The sequence below is a fragment of the Pteropus alecto genome, unplaced genomic scaffold, assembly GCF_000325575.1.
Source record: "Pteropus alecto unplaced genomic scaffold, ASM32557v1 scaffold101, whole genome shotgun sequence".
In the NCBI taxonomy this organism is placed as follows: domain Eukaryota; kingdom Metazoa; phylum Chordata; class Mammalia; order Chiroptera; family Pteropodidae; genus Pteropus; species Pteropus alecto.
The window spans coordinates 2,372,123-2,392,594 of record NW_006432945.1 but is presented as its reverse complement, the minus strand read 5'-3'; the positions used below and the strand labels follow the sequence as shown (position 1 = coordinate 2,392,594).

General features: G+C 47.4%; 1 protein-coding gene across 4 annotated transcripts in view; it reads right to left on the bottom strand.

The window, feature by feature from the left end:
- Positions 1-170: 170 nt before the first annotated feature.
- Positions 171-20,472, bottom strand: part of HHAT (hedgehog acyltransferase) — a 219,908-nt gene continuing 199,606 nt past the window's right edge. For all 4 annotated transcript variants that reach the window (XM_006907692.3, XM_025043956.1, XM_015586121.2 and 1 more), the window contains one exon: positions 171-1,166. In XM_006907692.3, the coding sequence (XP_006907754.1) occupies positions 1,075-1,166 (92 nt within the window). In that variant the 3' untranslated portion in view covers positions 171-1,074. The remainder of the gene's footprint in view (positions 1,167-20,472) is intronic.

Below are 20,472 nucleotides of genomic sequence, written 5' to 3'. Positions count from 1 at the left end.
CTCAAAAATATCCAAAGCCAAACAGAAGAATTCTGAATTTTCTACCACCTGGGGCCTTTAATGGCCTGTCAGCCTCTTTCCAGAGGAGTGACTAGTTAAGAGTTATATAAATGTGTTTAGATTTTAAACATTTTTTCTCAAAAAATATTCAAAACAATTCTACAAAAATGTGAATTAGCTATGTGATAGAAATGGCTCCATTTTATTGGAAACAAAACAATGAAAATCACTGAATGTAAACCACTGAGTGGGAAGATGACAGTGGGACCTGCGTGAAGAAAAGACCACAGGGAGCCATCCTCACCGTTTGGGATGCGCCTGCCAGCACCTGTCTGTGGACACGCTATTCTGCTTCTTTATGTGGGAACAATTAACTGTCGGGTAGAAGCACTGTCATGTTTATACTGCTCTGCAAATCTAAAGAACAAGCAGCCAAATGCAGATGGCCCTTGATGAAGTTCAAATAACAAGGCTCCTTGGGTACCGACTCCTTGGAATATGACAGATCATATCGTATCTTCTCTGACTGGGTTATTAGAAACAAAGCTGTGGCTTTGTCACTTCCCTGCTGGAAGCTCAAACCCCAGTGCTGGTTCTAGAGACCACACTGCAGGATGTGGGGAAGGAAGGGGTCACCAAAACATTTCAGAAATACTGCCCAGCGGAGGACAGGCCCAGCACTGGTCAGGATTTTTGTGCCTCAATCAAGAAATGTCCATTACATTTAATTCTTGGTAAAGGAGAAAGAACCCAAAGGGCCCTTGGGACTGGGTTCTAGACCACGAGGTCGCCCTGTGCAGCTGGGCAAGGCACTAGCGCTCTGGACCCCAGCTTACTCAACAGGAAGTGATGGTGGGGGGAGATGATCTCTCAGTCCCCAGAGTTAGAAGACTCTCTGGATGTCGATTTTTTATGACGCTCAAGCTTCCAGTCTTGGAGTGAGGTAACTTCAGCAAAAGATGAGCAGATCAAGCACTGTTCCCCTGGAGGTTATCTTGGGGTGCGAGGTCAGGGAGAAGCACCGTTTGCCTCGAAGGCCAGCAGCAAGGGCTGACCTGGGCCCGGTGGCATTAATTAGTTCACGGAGTAAGTCTGAGCCCAGGCGATGCCCACGTGAGAGTAGCAGTACAGGAATCCCAGGACAGAGAGGGTCACCCACGGCCAGCCTGCAGGGAGAGGACAGATGGAAGAGCCGTTAGAAAGGCCAGGAGCGGGACGTCCCATGGATGCAAACTGTCCCCCTTCAGATGGGCCTTGGTTTATGCATTAAGATACACACAACCTCTGGGAAAGTTTGCTCTGACTGGGACGTCGGCACGTTGAACCCTACATTCCCATTGGGGTCAGCATAAAACGCGGGGTGTGCTATCACAAATGCAAATTACGTTTAGGAGAAGGACTAGCTTTTAAAGACTACATATTTAGAAGACTAAAGCAGATAATAACCAAAAAAGAAGAAAAGACTAGGAGATCCAGAGTAAATCTCAAAATACAGGTTGACCATTACACTGAATTGAGGGCCATGGGTAAGCACACAGAAGGGAGAGCCAGAGCCAAACGCTGGCTTTCAAAACTCAATGCTTTTAGTGGTTCCTTCTACAAGTACTTACCTTAGAATATCTGATACTCTTTTCTTTTTTCTTTTTAAATTAACAGCCTTTTCTGCTGAATATTTATTTGATGCTTAATGATCTCCATGTTTCACTTATTCAGATATTTATTGGGAATTTTGGAGAGCCAGAGGTGCTGTGGAAGGTACTAGATGCCCAAATAGAAAGATCTAGTCCCGTGTCAAAGGCGTTCCCACTCTGGCTTGGAAAAGACACACACACACACACACACACACAGAAAATGAGCCATGTAATGTGTGCTAGATGATGATGTGTGCAGAGCACATGTAAACTGGGCCATGTGGGATGAGCAAGAATTCATCAGATGGAAAGGGACGGGGACAAACTACCAGAGAGACCACCTGACGTGTGAGCATCACAGGCCACCCAGGGACCGGGATGGTGTGATGTGGCCACCGTACAGGGAGGGGCGGGCAGGGTAGGTGTGAGGGGAGGGGCACTGAGGGTATTACATCTCTGCAGGCTTTCTTCTTGCTACGTCCACCATTAGTTGCTAATATGACCCGAGTTCAACCAGTATAGCGTAGTGGTTAAGGATGCAGGCTCTGATGTGGGATTAGACACAAATTCAAATCCTGGCTCTGCCACTTGCCAGCTGTGTGACCTTGAGCAACTTAAGAAATATCAAATGTAAAACTAGGAGGGATAGACAACTTACTTAATAGTGTCCTTATAAGGTACCATCAACTAAATGGGGTCTTCCACCCAAATTTATATGCTAAAGCCCTAACCCCCTATGTGATGGTATATGGGGGCGGAGCCTTGGGGAAGTTCATAGGGTGAGATGAGGTCATGAGGGTGGGGCTCCCATGATGGAGTTAGTGCCCTTATTAGAAGAGACACCACAGTTTGCTTCTCCTCCTTCTCCTCTCTCCATCTCTTTCTCTCTCACTCACTCGCTCTCTTTTTCTCTCTCTTGCTCATATAAGGACACAGTGAGAAGGCAGTTGTCTGCAACTCAAAAAGAAGGTCCTCACCAGGAACCAAATTAGTCAATACCTTGATCTTGGACTTTCCAGCCTCCAGAAATGTGAGAAATAATTGTCTGTTGTTTAAGCCACCCAGTCTATGGTATTCATTATGGCAGCCGAGCTGACTAGGACCTAAGGATTGCATGCAATGACGTAAAGAGGCCACGTGGTCCTTGGCCTAGGGTGGGCACTAAAGAGAGGCAGTAATAAGGGTCACAAGAGAGGGCACAGAAGTCTCTCCAACAAGATTAGAGTGACAACAGGGAAGTCGAGCCACAGTCTTCCTCCTAACTCTTGTTTTCAACTAGCTTCTTAGACTGGCTTGGCACAGGAATTCTCCCTGAACTCCTGAAGACAAGTGAGGGGAGCAGAGAACCCCGAAGAGCCTGACTCTGGGACCAGCTCTAAATCTTACCTCCTATCTGCTTGTCAGCCAGTATTTTAGTTTCCTGTGGCTGTTGGAACAAATTACCGCAAACTTAGTGGCTTCAAATAAACAGAAATGTATTCTCTCCCATTTCTAGAGGCCAGAAGTCTAAAATCAAGGTGTCGGCCATCTTTTCTCTGAAGGCTCTGGCGGAGAATTCTTCCTCGCCTCTTCCAGCTCCTGGTGACCCTGGGCATTACCTGACTTATGGCAGCATCACTTCAATCTCTGCCTCTGTCTTCCTATGGTCTTATTCTTTGTGTATGTCTGTGTCCTCTCCTCTTATAAAGACATCAGTCATTGGATTTCAGGGCCATCCTAAATCCAAGATGGTATTCTCTCAAGATCCTTAACTAATTTTACCAGCAAAGACCCTATTTCCAAATGAAGTCACATTCTGAGATCCCAGGTACACATGAATTTTGGTGTCACCATTCAGCACAGTACATCCAGATACTTTTTCAAGCTTCAAAATAGACCCATCCTGCCTGGAGGCCCTCAGATCTCTCACCTCTGTGGCTCAGGCATAGATGCCAGGGAGGGGCCCTATCGACGCCTACTCCTCAGTGGGCTCGGGGAGCATGAAGAAGGAGGGGACTTCAGGGACAGGAAGCACTTCCAGACGTCAGCTGTGCTTAGGGTGAGGCACCAGCCGGTGTTTAGTAAACACGAAACCCAAAGGCTGGCTCTGGAGCCGGCATTGGCGTGGGGTGGAGGGAATGTTTCATTTATGTAAAGCTGGGCCTGGTGCTTCACAGTTGTGCTTGGACATCCCTATGAAAGCTCTGCCCAGCACACGGAACTATAAGGAAAAATGTCCCGACACTGCCCAGAGGTGAGGCATATACACAGTCAGTTTGGATCACAGCTGGATCCTGAAAATTCTCCCCACTGTTACTTGTGTGCCAGGCAGAGAGGCAGCTACACAGATGTGTAATCTTGATTCTACCACGAGACCCTAGTAGGGTCCTGGTTTCTTCATGTATGCAATGGGAGGTCAAAAATAAATAAAAGCATATGAAATAAAATAAGATCACAGTTTTGGCAGTGTTTTTAAGAAGTGTTCCAGAAATGCAGAGGATTGCTATAGGATCACCTGAGGATTCTTTTACACACACACAGATGCTAGCCTTTTGATGCACGAGTGTTCCCTCAGACAGTAACCCTTGTGTGTCCCGGATGGCTGCCAAGGACCCCTTATCCTTTCTTGACAAAGAAAAATATAGATTCCATAAGTCACCCCTCCACAGTATTCAATCAACACTTTCTGAGTATCTGCTGTGGGCCAGGCCCTGGCCTAGGCATTGATGTCACCACACGTAGGTAGCCTATAGGTATAAGGTCTTTGACTGTGGTGGCTGCTAGCCAAGCACTGATGTGGCCCAAGTGTGTGTGTGTCTGTGTGTGTGTGTGTGTGTGTGTGTGTGTAAGGCAGGGGGTTGGGGGAGGGCACTTGGAATAGAGCCTCCTCTTCATCAGGACTTGGATGAGCCCAGGATCATAAAACTGAAAAGAAACTAGAATGGGAGGCCATTCTGGCAGCATTCTGAGGGGTGCTATGATGTACAGTCACCCAGGCTTGTCAGCCGTTAACAAAAAAGATGGCATCAAAAAGCATTCTGTCCCACCAAATGACCTTATCCCTCAGCCCCCTCTCCCCCGGGCTTTCTCCACTCTGTCCTCCCCTTCCACGCTCTCCTTTCTCGCCAGGACTGCCAATGCTAGTGTCCAGTCAACTCTCATTTCCCCACATCCCCGGTGTCATGCGTGTGAGACACACACACACACACACACACTCCATTAACGTGGTTTATAAAGCCTGGTGGGCAGTATGGTATTGGTCGAAGGAAAAGAGGGTATTTTAGGGTCGAAGCCTCCTGCGCGCTCCTGGGCCCCCAGAGTCAATGAGGTGGGTAGCTTCCCAGTGGGCTTTTGATACCTGGGCCTCACAAGATCTAAACAGGTAAACAGTTTTAACAGCTGACAATGAGGGAGTAGTAAAGATAGTATGAACAGGAAGCTAGCAAGTCAGACAACAGTTGTTAAAGATTAGTTAATGTAGTTAATAGGACAGATTATTTGACAGATATAGCTAGATGCGTATAAGTTGGATGTTTAGCACAATAGGTTCAATTAGGAAGATCGACGTAGATGGTGTAATAGGTGGAGTTATTAGGATGTAGGTGGTTGTATCATACTGTTGATAGGATATTGGCAAGTTGTGTAATAACTACGGCTAATGAGAAACAGGTAGGACACAGAAGGAAATGATACAACTAATAGAAAGCGAGCATTATAGCTTTATTTGAGGTTATTATGGCTAAGCAATTCTCCAAGCAATTCTACCAGTCTGAAAGGACTAGCACGGCAGAGGCTCCGGACGGAGAACAAAAAGATGAACATCAGGCAGGGACATGAGAAGTCAAAGGACATGTCCAGCTGGCTTTCTAGAAGGTAAGGGGATAACCAGAACAAGAAGTGGGTCTAATGAAAAACTCTGTTTAAAAGGTAATGTAAGACGGTGCAGCCACAGCGGAAAAAAATACGGAGGTTTCTCAAAAATTAAACATGCAATTACCAAATATATACCCAAAAGAGTTGAAAAGAATAACTGAAGAGAGATGTGCACGCCCATGTTCACGGCGGCATTACTTACAACAGCTAGAAGGTAGAAGCACCCCAAGTGACCAGATGGATGAATAAACAAAATAGGGTATATATGTGTAATGGAATATTTCTCAGCCTTCTAAAGGAAATTCAACGCATTACAACATGGATGAGCCTTTAAATGACGCGAGCCAGTCATAAAAGGACAAATATTGTATGATTTCCACTTATAGGAGGCACCTAGTGTTGTCCTATTCATGGAGACAGAATAATGGGTACAGAGTTTCAGTTTTGCAAGACGAAAAATGCTCTGGAGATGGATGGTGGTGAACGTATGTAACCGCACTGAACTGCAGTTTAAAATGGTCAAGATGGTAAATGTTGTGTTATATATAATTTACAATAAAATTTTTTTATTCTGAGTGAAAGAAGTCATCGACACAATACACACCATATTACTCCATTTCTGTAAAATTCAAATTGATTTATAGTAACAAAAAGCATGTCTGTGGTTGCCTGGGGGCTGGAGCAGGGGGAGGGACAAAGGGGCACCAGGAATCCTTGGGACTGGTGACAATGTTTTGCATCTTGATTATGGGAATGTTTTCAAGTATACCTACAACTGGAAAAATACTTTAAATGGATGTATTTTATTGTGCATAAATTACTTAATAAACTTTAAAATAAATTTTTTTTAAGTAATGAAACATTAGCAAATCACAGATTTGCAATATTCTGCTGCAAAGTCTTAGGCCATATATACCCCCAAGGTATTCAAACGAAAGATGCAGGAAGATACGATTCATTTTTAAACGATGATGAGTCTTCAGTCCTTCATCTCCCTAGGGGCCCCGGGAGACTTGCCCTGTGCAGGTCTGAACACCCGGCTCCCCTAATCCTGCTTTCTTCCACGGGGCCTCTGAGGGGGAGGATGATCAGAGAAACTTTCTTAACCGTACAGATGCGTTTGGCAGCTGAAGCACCAAACCCCCATCCCAGGGAAGAAATCAATCCTTCCTAATGGAAGAGGAGTTAACTGAACTGCTGAACTGTGTAGGAGCTATCAATTAACTCATCACAGGTTCCCGAGGCTGTCAGGTGGGGCAACACTCCCCCAAGTCTGTGACCCTAAGGCCACATCCCACTGTTAATCGTTTTTAAAAGAAAATGGCTGGTGCTCAGCACATGAGCAAACTGAGGAGAAGCCATCTTCCTGCCCTTCCTACCAGTCAAGGCTGAACCACGGTCTGTCTGGTTATGAGTAGTTTACAAAGAATATGTAAACTACGATACAGTTTACCAAGAACACACAATCTTCATGATCCTCACAACACACTGAGATAGAAATTACTAACCTACACTAATATTCTTGCTTGAAGCCATACTCCTCAAAAGAGCTCAGAGTCCACATCCCAAGCAAGGGTGTCAGGTTGGATCCTAATTGGAGAATAGTCTGAAGGACTTCAGCCTGTCCTTTAGTCTTTACCTACAATTACCTATTATTTATCTATTACTAACAATGCCCTAGCTTCCTCCCTTCATCCACCCAGGCAAGTTTTCCAGCCAGAGATTTTGGCGCCTTGTTGCTTGTCCCTCTGCTCATCCACTGCTCAGTCATCGCCTTGCTGGATCACAGTTCTCCTGAGGGGTGAGGAACACCATGACCCTCCTAGCTTGGCTCTTGGGTCCCTCTAGCTGGACAGATGGACTCTCACTTTCTGGTCCCAGGGAGCAGCAATGTCACCCAATGACTCAAAGCCACTCTAAGGAAGGAATCAGAGGAGGTTCCTGAGAGCCATCGAGCTACAAAAGAAACAAGTCTCACCTCTCCAGACAAACTAAGTCTGCAAATGTGAAGGACGTATTACGATCATTAAATGCCACCCACCTACCCACCATCCCCCCAGGGATGCAGGTACAGATGTGACAGCCCACGCCACAATCCCAGTGACGACCAGCATGAGGCTGTTGAATTCCAACCTCCACGGAGGGCCTCTGTGAACCGGGAGGCTTGGAGAAGGATATGCAATGGGGACATGGCATGAAAAGGCGATTCTAGGAGATGGTGCAGAAGAGACAGTCATAGGACTTGGTGACTGGCGGACTCAGGGACCAAAGGGTATATTCCCTCTCACTGACCCTGACCTGCCTCAGACAGTACCCACGAGGCTGACTTCAGCTGATGCTCATCAGAGAGACAACACCTGATGTTAAAAGACCGATATGCTGCCCTACTAGTTATTAAAGCCACGGTCCCAGCCTCTCCCTCGTCTCTGTCTTCTGATAATAATGAATGGGTGGCAGCTGGCTCTGGAGGGGCCTCCAGGACCAGCTCCAGTGCTTGGCCACCACCTTTTTGGATCAGCTGGTCTTTGCCCATGCCTTACTTGTTAGGTATTCTGAAGACCTGCCCCTGATGTTATGCATATACTGCTCTGCACTGGTGGCATTTTCTACTCTGAGGCCGGTGGAGGTTGAGTTCCTTAGAGAACTAGCTTGTGCATCAGACCTTTCCGCTAATGGTTGCTCGTGAACTCACTGGGCTTTCACCGACGGAAGACAGACAACGACGGAGCATCATCTGTTGCCAGGTGCTTTGCTGGGCTCCTTCCACACACTCAGCCACCTTACCTGAGGGGATTATTAGCCCCATTTCATGGAAAGGAAACTAAGGCTCAAGAGAAGTACAGTAACTCTCCCAAAGTATAACAGCTAATGGATCCTCAGGCCATACTTGGACCTCAGGGCTGTGTGAGTCCAAGTGCACTTGGCCCCCTACGCTCCCAAAGCAGTTACTAGTAGCCTTGGGCCACCTGTAGGAAAAGCTTGCACCAGGCCCCTCCCTCCTGGCCTGCTCCCTTTTCTGAAATCCTCTGCCTTCAAATCTCATCTCATTTCCTCCCAAAGATAACAGGGAAGGCGAAGCAGCAGGTTCTTAGTAGGTGTCGTCTGTCCCTAACTCACTCAGTCACCCACCTCCAGAGGCCTCAGAGTCCCCATCTTTGTAATGGGAGATGAAGAAAGCATCTGTGAGCACGTTTATGTCCTTTGTCTCGGTGCCTAATTGAGCCTCCGGGTACTGAAGAGCACGTTGCCAGTGCTTGGATGATTTTTTATTAAGACTGTCAGAGCCCTGGTTATTTGGCCCCTGCCACTCTCGGCGCCTGCACAGGGCAGCTAGTAGGGTGACGCAGAAGAAGGGGTGGCTCTGACAACCCTCGGGGAGCTTCCTGCCATCCTGAGAAGGAGTCGCTTGCAAGGTGCTGCGTGCACATTTTCACAGGCATGAATGGCGGTCTTTAATAAATCACGTTGTTCACAGTCAATTTCACATCCTGATGAAGCCGACCTAGGCTGCGTTTTTCATCCCTCCGCCTCCCCACCCAGGCCCTGCAGGCAGATGCTTACGGAAGCACTCGCTGCCCTGAGTCAAATCATTTCACGTGGAATTGTGGAAGCGGAGGGAACAAGCCGGAGCCATTTTTTTTTTTTTTTTTTTTAATTCTGACAGGGAGAGTATAAGGCAGTGCTGAAAAAAACATATATTTTCTCTCTGGGGCCAAACAGGTAGGGAACCTGCTTCTCAGAAAATTACTTCTCAATGGGTGCCACAGCCCCAGCTCCAGTCACTGGGGCCAGAGGCCGCAGAATCAGGACACGCTTCCGCACCTGTTCCACTCCCATCACCTGTGTGTGAATCCAGCCTCGCTGGGACTGCAGTCTCCCGCTAATCCACGCCCACACCGCGGAACGCCGCGGGTGCTGCCTAGTGAGGGGCTCACATGCATGCGTGACCCGGCTGCCTGTCACACGGCCCTGACGACCGCTCGCCCACACTCATATTCATGAAGCACCTACTGTGTGCCCAGCATTTAGACGGGCAGGCTCGACACTTTTCCCACGAGCACGCTGCACCGTCACCTGGGGCCTGCGACAGTGTGCCACCGAGGGCCAAGCACACGGCCCCCGAACCTTCAGAGCAAGTAACAAAAGGCTCAGGGAAAACACAGTGACGCAGACAAGATTCTCAAATGGCCAGCTAGGCGGGGGCGACAGGTGGACACTAATAAGTTGAACTTTCACTATGACAAGAACAGCTGAGCTTTAACAGTTTCTGTTTTGTTTTCTAATCCAATGGTACAAGTAGGGATGGCGGAGGCCTGGGGACTGCATCACGGAGGGGTGGTCGACAGGCCTGGCCATGTTTATGCAGAAAAGGGAAGACTCCAGAGCAGAGAAAGTCGCTACCCGCAGGTGTATAGAAGTCTACCCTTTTGGAAGCGAGATGAGAAGACATCTGCCCCCCACCCCCTCCGGGAGGAGGAGGCCCTCCAGGACGCAGAGGGACGCTGGCAGCTGTGGCCCTCCAGCACCGTGACGGCCCCGCAGACACCAACCTTGCTCTGACAGGAGATGCAGCAGAGGCGGGGCAGGCGACAGCTGGAACACAGTTCCTCTTTCAAACCGGAGGTAGAACCAAGTCTGAGAGTCCCTGAATCCGCTTCTTTCTACCCAGGTCACCGGGACCAGGCACACACAGTAAAATGGTCCGTGAATAAATAAGGAGAAGATGAAGGAACACAGAGGCGGGCTGCTGACTCGTGAGCACGCATTCACGAGCCTCCTGGATCTCGACTATGGGAAATTTAAAATAACACTTGTTTCAAAATCCTTAAACAAGACATCACATGTGTGCCTCTGTGGCCTCCATTCTCCCAGCCAATGGGACATGAAGGCAAGTGACAGGAGAGCCCATAGTCGAGGCATCACCCACACTGGGGTGTGTGGGACGAGAGGCACCTGGCATGTACTGGCCATCAACACCTAGACTTTTCAAGGGACAGCAGGGCACAAATGCCACCCCAGTCAATCCCCTCACTACTCACCCCCCCCAATGGAATGTACCAGAGAGAGCTAGGAAGGGAGAGAGAGAGAGTGATGCCTAAACTGTGGGAATACCTGGAAAGGTGATGTCAGCAATGCGTCTGCCATGTTCTTTTCCTAAAGCAGTTGTTAGATAAAGGACTCCAAATTACTTCACTTAAATTTCCCAGCAAAGAACAGAATGATAAAACCAAGCTCCGCGCAGCAGCAGCTGCAGCAGCAGCTCTTCCCAGAGTTCTGAGAAGCGACAGTGGATTATGAACGCCAGTCACCCCTCGGAAAGAGAAGGAAATGTTCCCGCCTCTCAGGGACGGCTTTGTTCTCACCTCGCTGCTCCCACTTACTGTGTCTGCAAGTCTGGCTCGCTCGTCTCCATGCTGAGGCATGGAAGGGCTTGAGGGCTGGGAGTACAGTGGAGCCAAGAGCTTGTCTGTGCACCATCTTCCAGCAGCTGCTGCTCTTGATCCAGGGGCCACGCTCCTCCCTGCTCCTGCTGCCTCGCCAAAGGCAGGCTGTACCCAGGGTGCAGGTGGTGGCCATGGAGCAATTCTCTCTAAGGGGACTGAGCCCATAGCTTTGGCCTCAGTGCTGACTCTCACCACCTATCTGCCCCCTGTCTTCCTGACAAGGAACTTGACAGACAGCAGCACAAGGCACCTTTGAGATTAGTTGAGAAAAATGTGGCTCCAGCATTTACAAACGGTATTCGGGAAAGGCATCTCGCCTCCAAGGTGCTGGCACAGGAGGGGCGTGGGAAACGGGTTAAGAAGAACGTCCAAGTTCAGGGAATGCTCTGGTGGCAGCTGTGTCACGTGCTCCTCTCCAGCCAGCCAGGTTGAGGGGGAAAGCCTGCTGGTCTCACAGTACCTCGGAGCCCCTCCATGGTCGGGGCGCCCGGGGCAGGCCACGCAGGGGGCAGCTGACCCGTGGTCTCAGGGAGCCGGGGCTCTTTGCTAGAGAAGCACCAGCATTTCCCTGAGACGGGGCAAGGGCTCCTAGGTCACTGCTCCAGAGAGGGAAAAGGAACACAGAAGACCCCACAGGCCCCCCCCATCAGACCCACACACGCTGGAGACCCCGGGCTGTGCCGAGGGTGAGCGGGGGCACTGAGTTGTCCCCCATCACAGCTGTTCTTCTCCTGCAGGTTTTTTTTTCTGGGGCCACACGGGTGCACAGGCAGTAAAGCTGAGTGGCCCTAGACAGAAGCCAAGGCCATGCTGCTGTCATCTCAGGCCACACGGCAGGCAGGGGGCGTTGTGAAGGGGGCTGTGTCCAGCCTGAGAGTGAGAGAAGGCAATGGACAGGAGCGTAGACTCAAGTGAGGTTGACCGATTCCGGGCGCCATGTTTGAGAAGAGACGCTGTCACAAGGCACTTCAAGGAGGTTTCTAGAAAGGCTCCACAGTGTTGGCATGCTAATAAGCCAAAGTTTAGCCAGAAAAAGGCCACGTGGTCCCATGGAAAGGGAATTAGACTTATTCTACGTCACTCCAGAAGACAGAACTGTGGCCAAGAGGCAGAGGTTAGAGGAGGCAGATTTTGGCCACTACTGAAAGGAGCCTGTACCATCGGCAGCCCCCTCCCCGCAAGGCTGGGGCGTTCTGGGTCCCCGTCCCTGTCATCATTCAGGCAGACTTCCAGAAGACAGCCTTTGTGGGTGGCTGCCTCCCATGGGAGATGGAGCCAGATGACTCCCACAAGGCCCTTCCCAAATCTGAGAGGTAACAGTCCACAAGATCAAGTCCTCCAACCAGCTTCCCCTCTGCCTCCCCCTCAGCTTAGACGAAGCCTGCTGCATCTGGAGCAGGGGGAAGAGGGGTGTCCCCTCCGTAGCGGGAACAGAAGGTCACGTTCCAGCAGCTGTGCAAACGTCACGCAATGCGGCGGATTGTAGTAAAGTGCTTATGAGGTTATTTATCTGACGTATAAAGTGACTCAGACACTTTTTTGGACTCGGTTACAGAGTAAGACGTTTTGTGCCTTGAACATCTCATTCAGAAGGAACACTGTTCCCCTCGGGCGCCCACCTCCGGCCAGTGGCCCCAAGGGTGGCCAGATGCTCTGATCCCAGGCTGGGATTTGATCCCCTGCCAAGTGTCCCTTCTGCCAACCCTGCTCACTTGGGCAGCCTGGGTGTCTGACCCTGCGCAGGCCTTGGTGCAGGCCTCAGCAACCTCACAGGAAAGCTCTCTTCCTCGCCTGCCAACCTGCTCAGAATCAAACACCTTGAACCAGAGAAGTCGGGGCAGAGCACTGCTGAAGTGGAGTGGAGAAGGAGAAATCAAAGGCAGCCTGGGTCTCTCCGGGGTGCTACGAGTTAATTCATGTTAGTAGTTACGAGGAAGGTATCAGCCGGCACCCTCCCTGCCTCTTCTGCACTTCCTGCTCAGCCGGCAGGGCTGGCAGGCAGGCTGGGACCCTTCAGGAAACTCATCCCGCTGCTTATTCCCTTCCTGGTCTTCTTTACACTTTGGTCCCGAGGGAGGCATCTCAGCCGCCGCCGTTTTGTTCGTGACCTCAGAGCACAATATTTACGCCCTGGCCTCCTCGTAGAGTTCCCAGATGCTCCCTCGGTGTGGGTCACCTCGAGGCGTGGAACCCGGCCCCATTGTGCTTTCTTGGATTCTGCTGACGTCACGGGGCAGTGTCTTCAGCTCTGCGACGTGGACCTGGACTTCTCCCCATCCTTCCGGTCGCATCTGTCGAGTTCTTCCCAACTTGTGTTCCAGTCACGGACCTCGAAGTGGCAGCAAAAGAAGAAGTTGGGACACTTCTGTGACCCCATGCCTGCTGATGCCACCTCTGCCGACAACCTTGGGTGGAGTACGGCTGTCACCTTTCACACTGCGGAGCCTCCCACCTCCCTTTCCTCGGCGGCTGCCGAGTGTTCCATTTGGGAGGATTTGGCTCCGTTCTTGGGAAGGAGCTGATCTGAAGATAAACTAATCATCCTTGTGACTCTCATTGGTCAACACTTATTGAGCTACTGCTATACACAGGGGCACTGGGCACAGTGCTGGGGCCACCAGAGAGATTAAAAGGCTGACTTGTGGTTAGGGAGACAGGAATTAGATGTAAAAAGATACACCATGACCTTCGGTGTTTCCTAAGAATGAATAAATAAATGAGTCAGAATTCAACATTTGTTAAGCTTTTGCTGTGCACTGGACATAATGCCGAAGGCGAGGGAAAATGGGGCAGAGGACAGGCCTTCGTCCCACAGAGCTCCGTCCTGGACGAGGAGGGAGGCGTTAGTGGTGGGGGACCCAGAGCAATGAAAGGCTGGCCTCGGGGGGACGCAAGGGCAGACAGGGCTAAGGCACCGTGGGCTGCCTGACTCTGACCATCACCGGTGCCTGAGCCGGAAGGGCCGGTGTTGGTTATCCCACCCTCCCAGGCACATACTCCGGTAGTTTCCATCCCCCGGATGAGCCTCTGCTCAATGGAAGACGGAAGGCCTGCCCTCCAGTAAGACTGCCCATCTCATGTGCCCGCCGACAACGCTTAGAAGGAATTTTTTCCTTTAATCTGTTTTTTGACCAGGTAATGCACAATATAAAATTCAAAGGTCAAAGGGTAAGCAAGGAAAAGCAAATCTCCAGCTTCCCCACCCATGTCCAACGGACCTAACTCCTGTCCCTAGAGGCATCTGTTCCCAGTTCCTTGTTTATACTCCCAGAGATGTTCCATGCACACAGAAGCATAAACACTTTATATATATATATAAACATGTTATTTACATATATACAAATACATACACATACCTATATATGCATCTATGTTTTAAACGGCTTTTAACCTTTAATCTTGAAGTATATATTATGTGAACATAAACACTATACATACTGTTAATTTCCTTATTTTTTAAGGTTGAATATGTTTGGGATTGTTCCATATAAGTACATATAATGCTGCTTCACCCTTTCTAATGGCTGTGAACATTTCCACTGACTTTATGTCCATATTTTATTTACCTGGCCTCCTCTGAGGGGCATTTATGTCCATTCCGATCTTTTGCTCTTACAATGTCATGATGAATATCCTCCATATATTTCATTTCATATGTATGAAAATATATCTGAATGACAAAATCCTAGAAGTGGAATTTCTGGGTCAGTGTTGACAGATGTCAAACTGTTCCCTGTGAGGAATTAGCATTTTATACTCCTGGCCAAATGGATGAGGTTAAACCTTTTGATCTATGTAATCCGGAGCAGTCCCTTGGTAAACTTTTAACTTGCATTTCTCTCATTACAAGTGAGATTGAGCATCTTTTCATTTGCTTCGGAGACATTTGTGTTTCCTTCTTCTTCAAACTGCCTATTCACCTCCGTTCCCCATTTTTCTACCAATTTATGAGTGTGAGAGATCTGTTTGAAATACCCTGCACGGTCCCTGTTTTCCTTGATAGACCTTGACGGATGCATCACTGAACTCCCAATTTTTGTCCAGAGACTAACAAGTGCCTCCTACAGTGTGGGGAGAATTGGAGAAGGAGGGGCAACAATCCCGTGAGTCTGGAGAGAGGGGTGGGGGCTCATCATGCACAGAGGAGGGGCTTGGAACTTTCGGCTCAGCCTTCGCAGAGAATCACCTGGAGGGGTTCTCATCAAAGTGTTCTTTCTCCCATGGTCAGAGTCACAATCTGCTTTTCAAAAATTATTCCAGGCTCCATTCTGAGCTGGTTCCACTCTCTCCACAGGGACGAGACTGTATGGCTCTGAGGAGATAGTTCCTGGGCTTCCTATCATGACAGTTAATCAGTAAAGTTTTATATAGTGGATTATTTCTTCTGTCTCTTTCTGAATTTATAAAATGAGAATATGTGAAAAGCCATATTTGGCCCTTCTGGACCAAGTAGAGAAGCAGAGCGCCACGGAGATATAAGTTAATAAAGGATAGGCTTGTCCAGCGTCCACATGCCTTGAGCTCATCTCCTACCTTTCCCATCACCTTATAAGGAGAGAAGGATTCAACAGCTCATCTTGTCTAAATTAGTAGCTATACAGGAATATCCAATCGATGTAGAAAAGGATCAAAAATGTTTTCTATCCAAGAGCTTCCAAATGTTCCGATGAAGAGTTTGAGTTGTAGCCGAATACCCTTAAATGTGTCTACAGATGGCTAAATTCTAAAGCGGCAAATAAAAGGCCCTTGTAGTACATTTGCCCTTTTGAGAAAAATAAAAAATGATCAGACTATGCTCCCCTTTGTTAAACCCTTCAACGGAACCTTTAAAAATAAATTTTAAAAGACTCTCCTTCAGCATTCTCTCTGGAATGAAGAACCACAAAGCAGAATAACATTACCTGCCTCCCTGGCTGAGTCAGTTTCAGGAGTCTTAACGCTCAGCCCCAGAAGAGAGCCCTGCCCTTCGACTCAGGAGTCCCGAGTTCCACCACCTGTCAGCCACATATCCTACTATCTCTGAACCTCTTTAAACATAAGATCCTTTAAAACCAGGATCATCCATCTTTACTCGCAAAATCACTATGAGAAGTGGACCCATCTGAGTCACCATTCATTCAGCAGAATGTCTGAATAGGGCAAAATGCTGGCAAGAATGTACTTAGACATCTCAGAACCCTAAGTACAAAAGAGGTTTCCTTATGCCTAAAACTTGCCATTGAATAAGCCCATTTCTGGCTTGGACAGGTATGGAGAGACAACCATGAATATGCTCTGGCTCCATAAACATCTTGCTATTCTGTTGTTTCTAATCCCAAACTTTCTGCGCTCTTTACACCCATCACCCCTCAGCATTGCTGATTACCAGCAGCAGCGTGCTTTCTGTAACGCCAACTTGGATTCCCACGTCCAACGTTCCAACATTCTGCTTTCTCATTCTCTGTAAGCTAGACAAGCTGGTTGACACCACATATGACAGGTCAAGGTCATTTGTGACTCTGATCCCCAGGTGATCACTGACAGAGACAGCATGGAATCAGAAGCAGCCACCTCTCAGACACAGTGTGGGCCATATGGATGTCTCCAAGCAGCCCATCTTCACAATTGGATAAACACTGAGTTCCCTGTATCACACCACTTGAGGGTTGTATTTGCACACAAAGGCCTACCACAGATGCCACGAGGCTGGCCTCCAGCACCACCCATTGTTGCTGTTCAGTGTGACCAGCACCGACCAAGCTTGCTCCATCTGACCCAGTCAGGCTCGTCTAGGTTACTCTTTGAAAGCTGTAGTGGATCCATGGCTTGTTTTGTGAGTCCCTTTGCCATTATGATATGCTTAGACTTCTGAAAATGAGTCTGCATTTCTGAGCTCACTTAAACATGGGAAGAAAAAGGGCTCCTGCATATGCTGGGTGGTCAGAGGGGACCCGAATGTGATTCCAATCACTATCTGAGGATAACCCCTGTCTGTGTATACCAGAGCTGAATATATAGCAAAAATATGCTAAATATCCCTTCTACCTTCCCCAAGTATTTGGCTGGGACCAAGATTATACAGCTGGGCTGATTCCAAAGATTTAAATTACTGGAAGCTGTTTTCATTATACACCAATTGGGTTATTTAACACAAAATTCAACGGTGCTGGATGTCTGAGTCTGAATAAATTATAGAATCATTATGCTGGGAATGGTCTGTTTTTAAAAGGCTCAATTCTGGTGTCACTTTAACTGAACCACAAATTCCCTGAACATTTCTGCATGCCGGCATGTTAATTCAAACGTTCGTAATACAACCAGTTTTTGCATTTTGCATAATGCACGTTCAGACCTCTGTACAATTTTACAATTAATCTTGCATTTTGTATTAACATACGTGCAATGCACGCAGCCACTAATTTCTCTATAGAATAAATAAATTCTCACTTGAAGAAAAACTGCTGGAGAGTGCAGTGCAGAGGGTGTTCTGTATAATGAATCAGCTTGTGGGGCTTTAATTCCAATGTATAGATTTAGGGTCTTGAGATAATAACCAAATAGCACTGAATAAGCAGACAGATATTGAGGGCAGGACTGAAGACATCTACTGATGAGTAATGAACCCAGAGAAGTACAACGGCAGAAGAAAAATCCAAATGCTGCCGTGATGGGAGGAACCCTTCCCCCACCGCCAGCCCCACCAAGTTCACTGCCAGGGGAAGAAGAGCCTGAACAATAAATGTATGGCTTTAAGCTTCCCTCAGCCAAACATACATTGTTAACTATATGTTCATAGCAGTCCTCTGAGGATCAACACAGCAGCAGTCAGTTTACCTAGGTATTTTCACCTGTGGTTGTCCTGTGCCGCCACCCCCCACCACCACGCAGGAGTGGTTCAGCTGCTGAGGCTGATGATGCCACACACGTGCCAGGAGGGTGTGAAACGTTTTATCACTCACATAATGAGGGTGTCTGGGGAGAGCAGGCATCCAAGTCATTCTGAAATGGCTTGAGCAGTGGGAGGGGCAGATGGCTTTGGTTTTTATTGTCACTGGGGGTAGGGCCAGGGTGAGCAGTGGCTGGGTTTGCACGGTTTGAACCTTCTGCCAGCACCAAGGGAGGAAGCGAGTCCCTTTTCTTGTTGGCTCGTCCAGAGACGAGGCACAGGGGACAGAGGAGGAGCGGGTTTACATACTGTCAGCGGTCAGACATCGAAAATGGGGCAAAGACAGAAAAAGTTGAAAATCGCACGATATCACTTATATGTGGGATATAAACCTAAAGGCAACAAATGAGCAGGACAAACAGAGACTCATGGACATGAACTATAGGCTAGTGGTCACCAGAGGATGATAGAGTAGTGATTACTAGTAGGGTGAGGGAGGTGGGGGGGAAGTAGATGAGGTAAAGGGGGTCAAACATAGGGTTTAGGGGGAGGATGCAGTGGGTAAAGGGGATCAAATATATGGCAACTGAAGAAAACTGGACTTTGGGTGGTAAACACACAATAGAATATATAGATGTCAAATGATAATGAACATCTGAAAATTATATAATTGTATTAACCAATGTTAACCCCGATAAACTTAATTTTAAAAATGGAGTGAGACTCTTTATTATGATTTTCCTACCTGTGAGCTGCTATTTGGAAATTTAAAGCTCTGAAAGTTACCTATTGTGTGACACAATCTATTTAAATTTCTCTCCTCATCAGCAAAAGTTGTATAACATTTAAAATAAACGACGTCACACACATCAAAGGAAATTGGCCCAATGTCTGTACATAACAGATGCTCAATAATTTTTTCTGAATCGCAATGTGGAAATTTAAGAAAAAAATCTGTTTTCTCCGCATAGTTCCACCGTTACCCTGAGTTCATGTCCTTATGAAAACCAGAGAAGCCACCAGGACTAGTAAGGCTCTAAAACCATTTACTAGAGATACTGGGATAAGGCATGGGAAAGGGAGAGCAGATGGGGTATAAGGCTGGTTGGGGGGACAGGAATAGTGGTGGTCAGGGCACCAGAGAGGGCAGCTCCCCAAGATGTGTCACAGAACATGTCTGTCCAAGGTGTCTCTGCTGGTCACACTGGATAAGCAGGTGTCCTGGCTAAAGAAAGGGTGGCCCCGGGGGGTGGGTAAAGGACAGGAAACACTGTTATGTGTTCCATTGTATCCTCCCAAAAATATGTTTAAGCCTTAACCCCTGCTTCCTCAGAATGTGACCTATTTTGGAAATACAGTCTTTACAGATAAAAGCAAGTTAAGATGAGGTCACGGTCGATTAGAGTGGGCTCTCAATCCCATATGACTCATGTCCTTATTAAAAGAGGAAAGAGAAACACAGAGACAGTCAGCGAGAATGCCATGCGGCGACAGAGGCAGAGGTTACAGTGATGCAGCCACAAGCCAAGGCTTGCCGGCCACCACCAGAGCCTAGAAGAGGCAAGGAAGAATTCCCCCCAGAGGCTCAGAGGAGAATGACTCTGCTGACACCTGGAACTGTGAGAGAAGAAATGCTGTTGTTTAAGCCACTGTGCTTGTGGTCCACTATCACAGCCGCTTTAGAGAACTAATAAAGTGGAGAAGAGATCACCCACTACTTTCATTTTTTTCCTTCTTTGGCAATTTAAGTGTATAATCTTACTCAAAATTGGGGTAACTGAAGATGCTAAAGTTTTTTGTTTTAGAATGGTGAACAAATCACAGATCTTCATATACTGCCAATTAGTCTTTGATTCCTCAAAGTTATTTTAAATATACAATGAGAATAGATTTTATATAAAATACGTAGAATTTTGGCTCTTAGTAACTTTTATATTCCATGGTTAATATTGTAACAAATTTGCAAACAGAAGATAAAGATGCATTTCTGCAGGTCCTGTAAGCAAAGAAAAAATATTAACAGTGATTATCTCTGGGTTATGGGATTATAAGTAATTTACCTTTCGTTTTTTAATAACTTTCAAATTGTCTACATTGTAATAAAAAAATATTTTCAACAAAACTACATTTTACTTTCCAAGGGGTATTATTATTGTCATAAAAGCGAGAAATTGGATTCAATGCCTTGTCTTATGGGCTTCTGTCTTGACTTTTGATTCTGGGGCTCAGAGACATGTTCACAGCTTCCTGTTTAGGCTAGAAAGGATTAGAATAGGGCATGCAGGGGCAGGAACATCCATTTATTCCTTTAGAAACTGGAAAAAAAATGAACTTATTCTGCCAGGGCAAGAGGCTCAGGCCAGGGAGCTTATGGGTAAATTTTTCTGATTCAGCATAATACTATAGATAGTCCTCTTACTCTCAGGAGTTCTCACAAATAGGCCTTAAAGTCCAGCTGCTTATAAGTCCCTTTGTAACAAAAGTCAAACATTTAAAAGGAAATAGAGAGTTCTGGTTCTGCTACGACTGTACAAACCTAATACAGGCTCTGTCTGCTACTTACAACTAAGAACTCTGCAAAAATACATAAAACGACAACCTGAGGACTCAAAAAAGTAAATGAAGGCAGAAGGTTTTAGAGGAGTGAAAATTTGGTGAAGCACAGGGTATAAGATTCCCA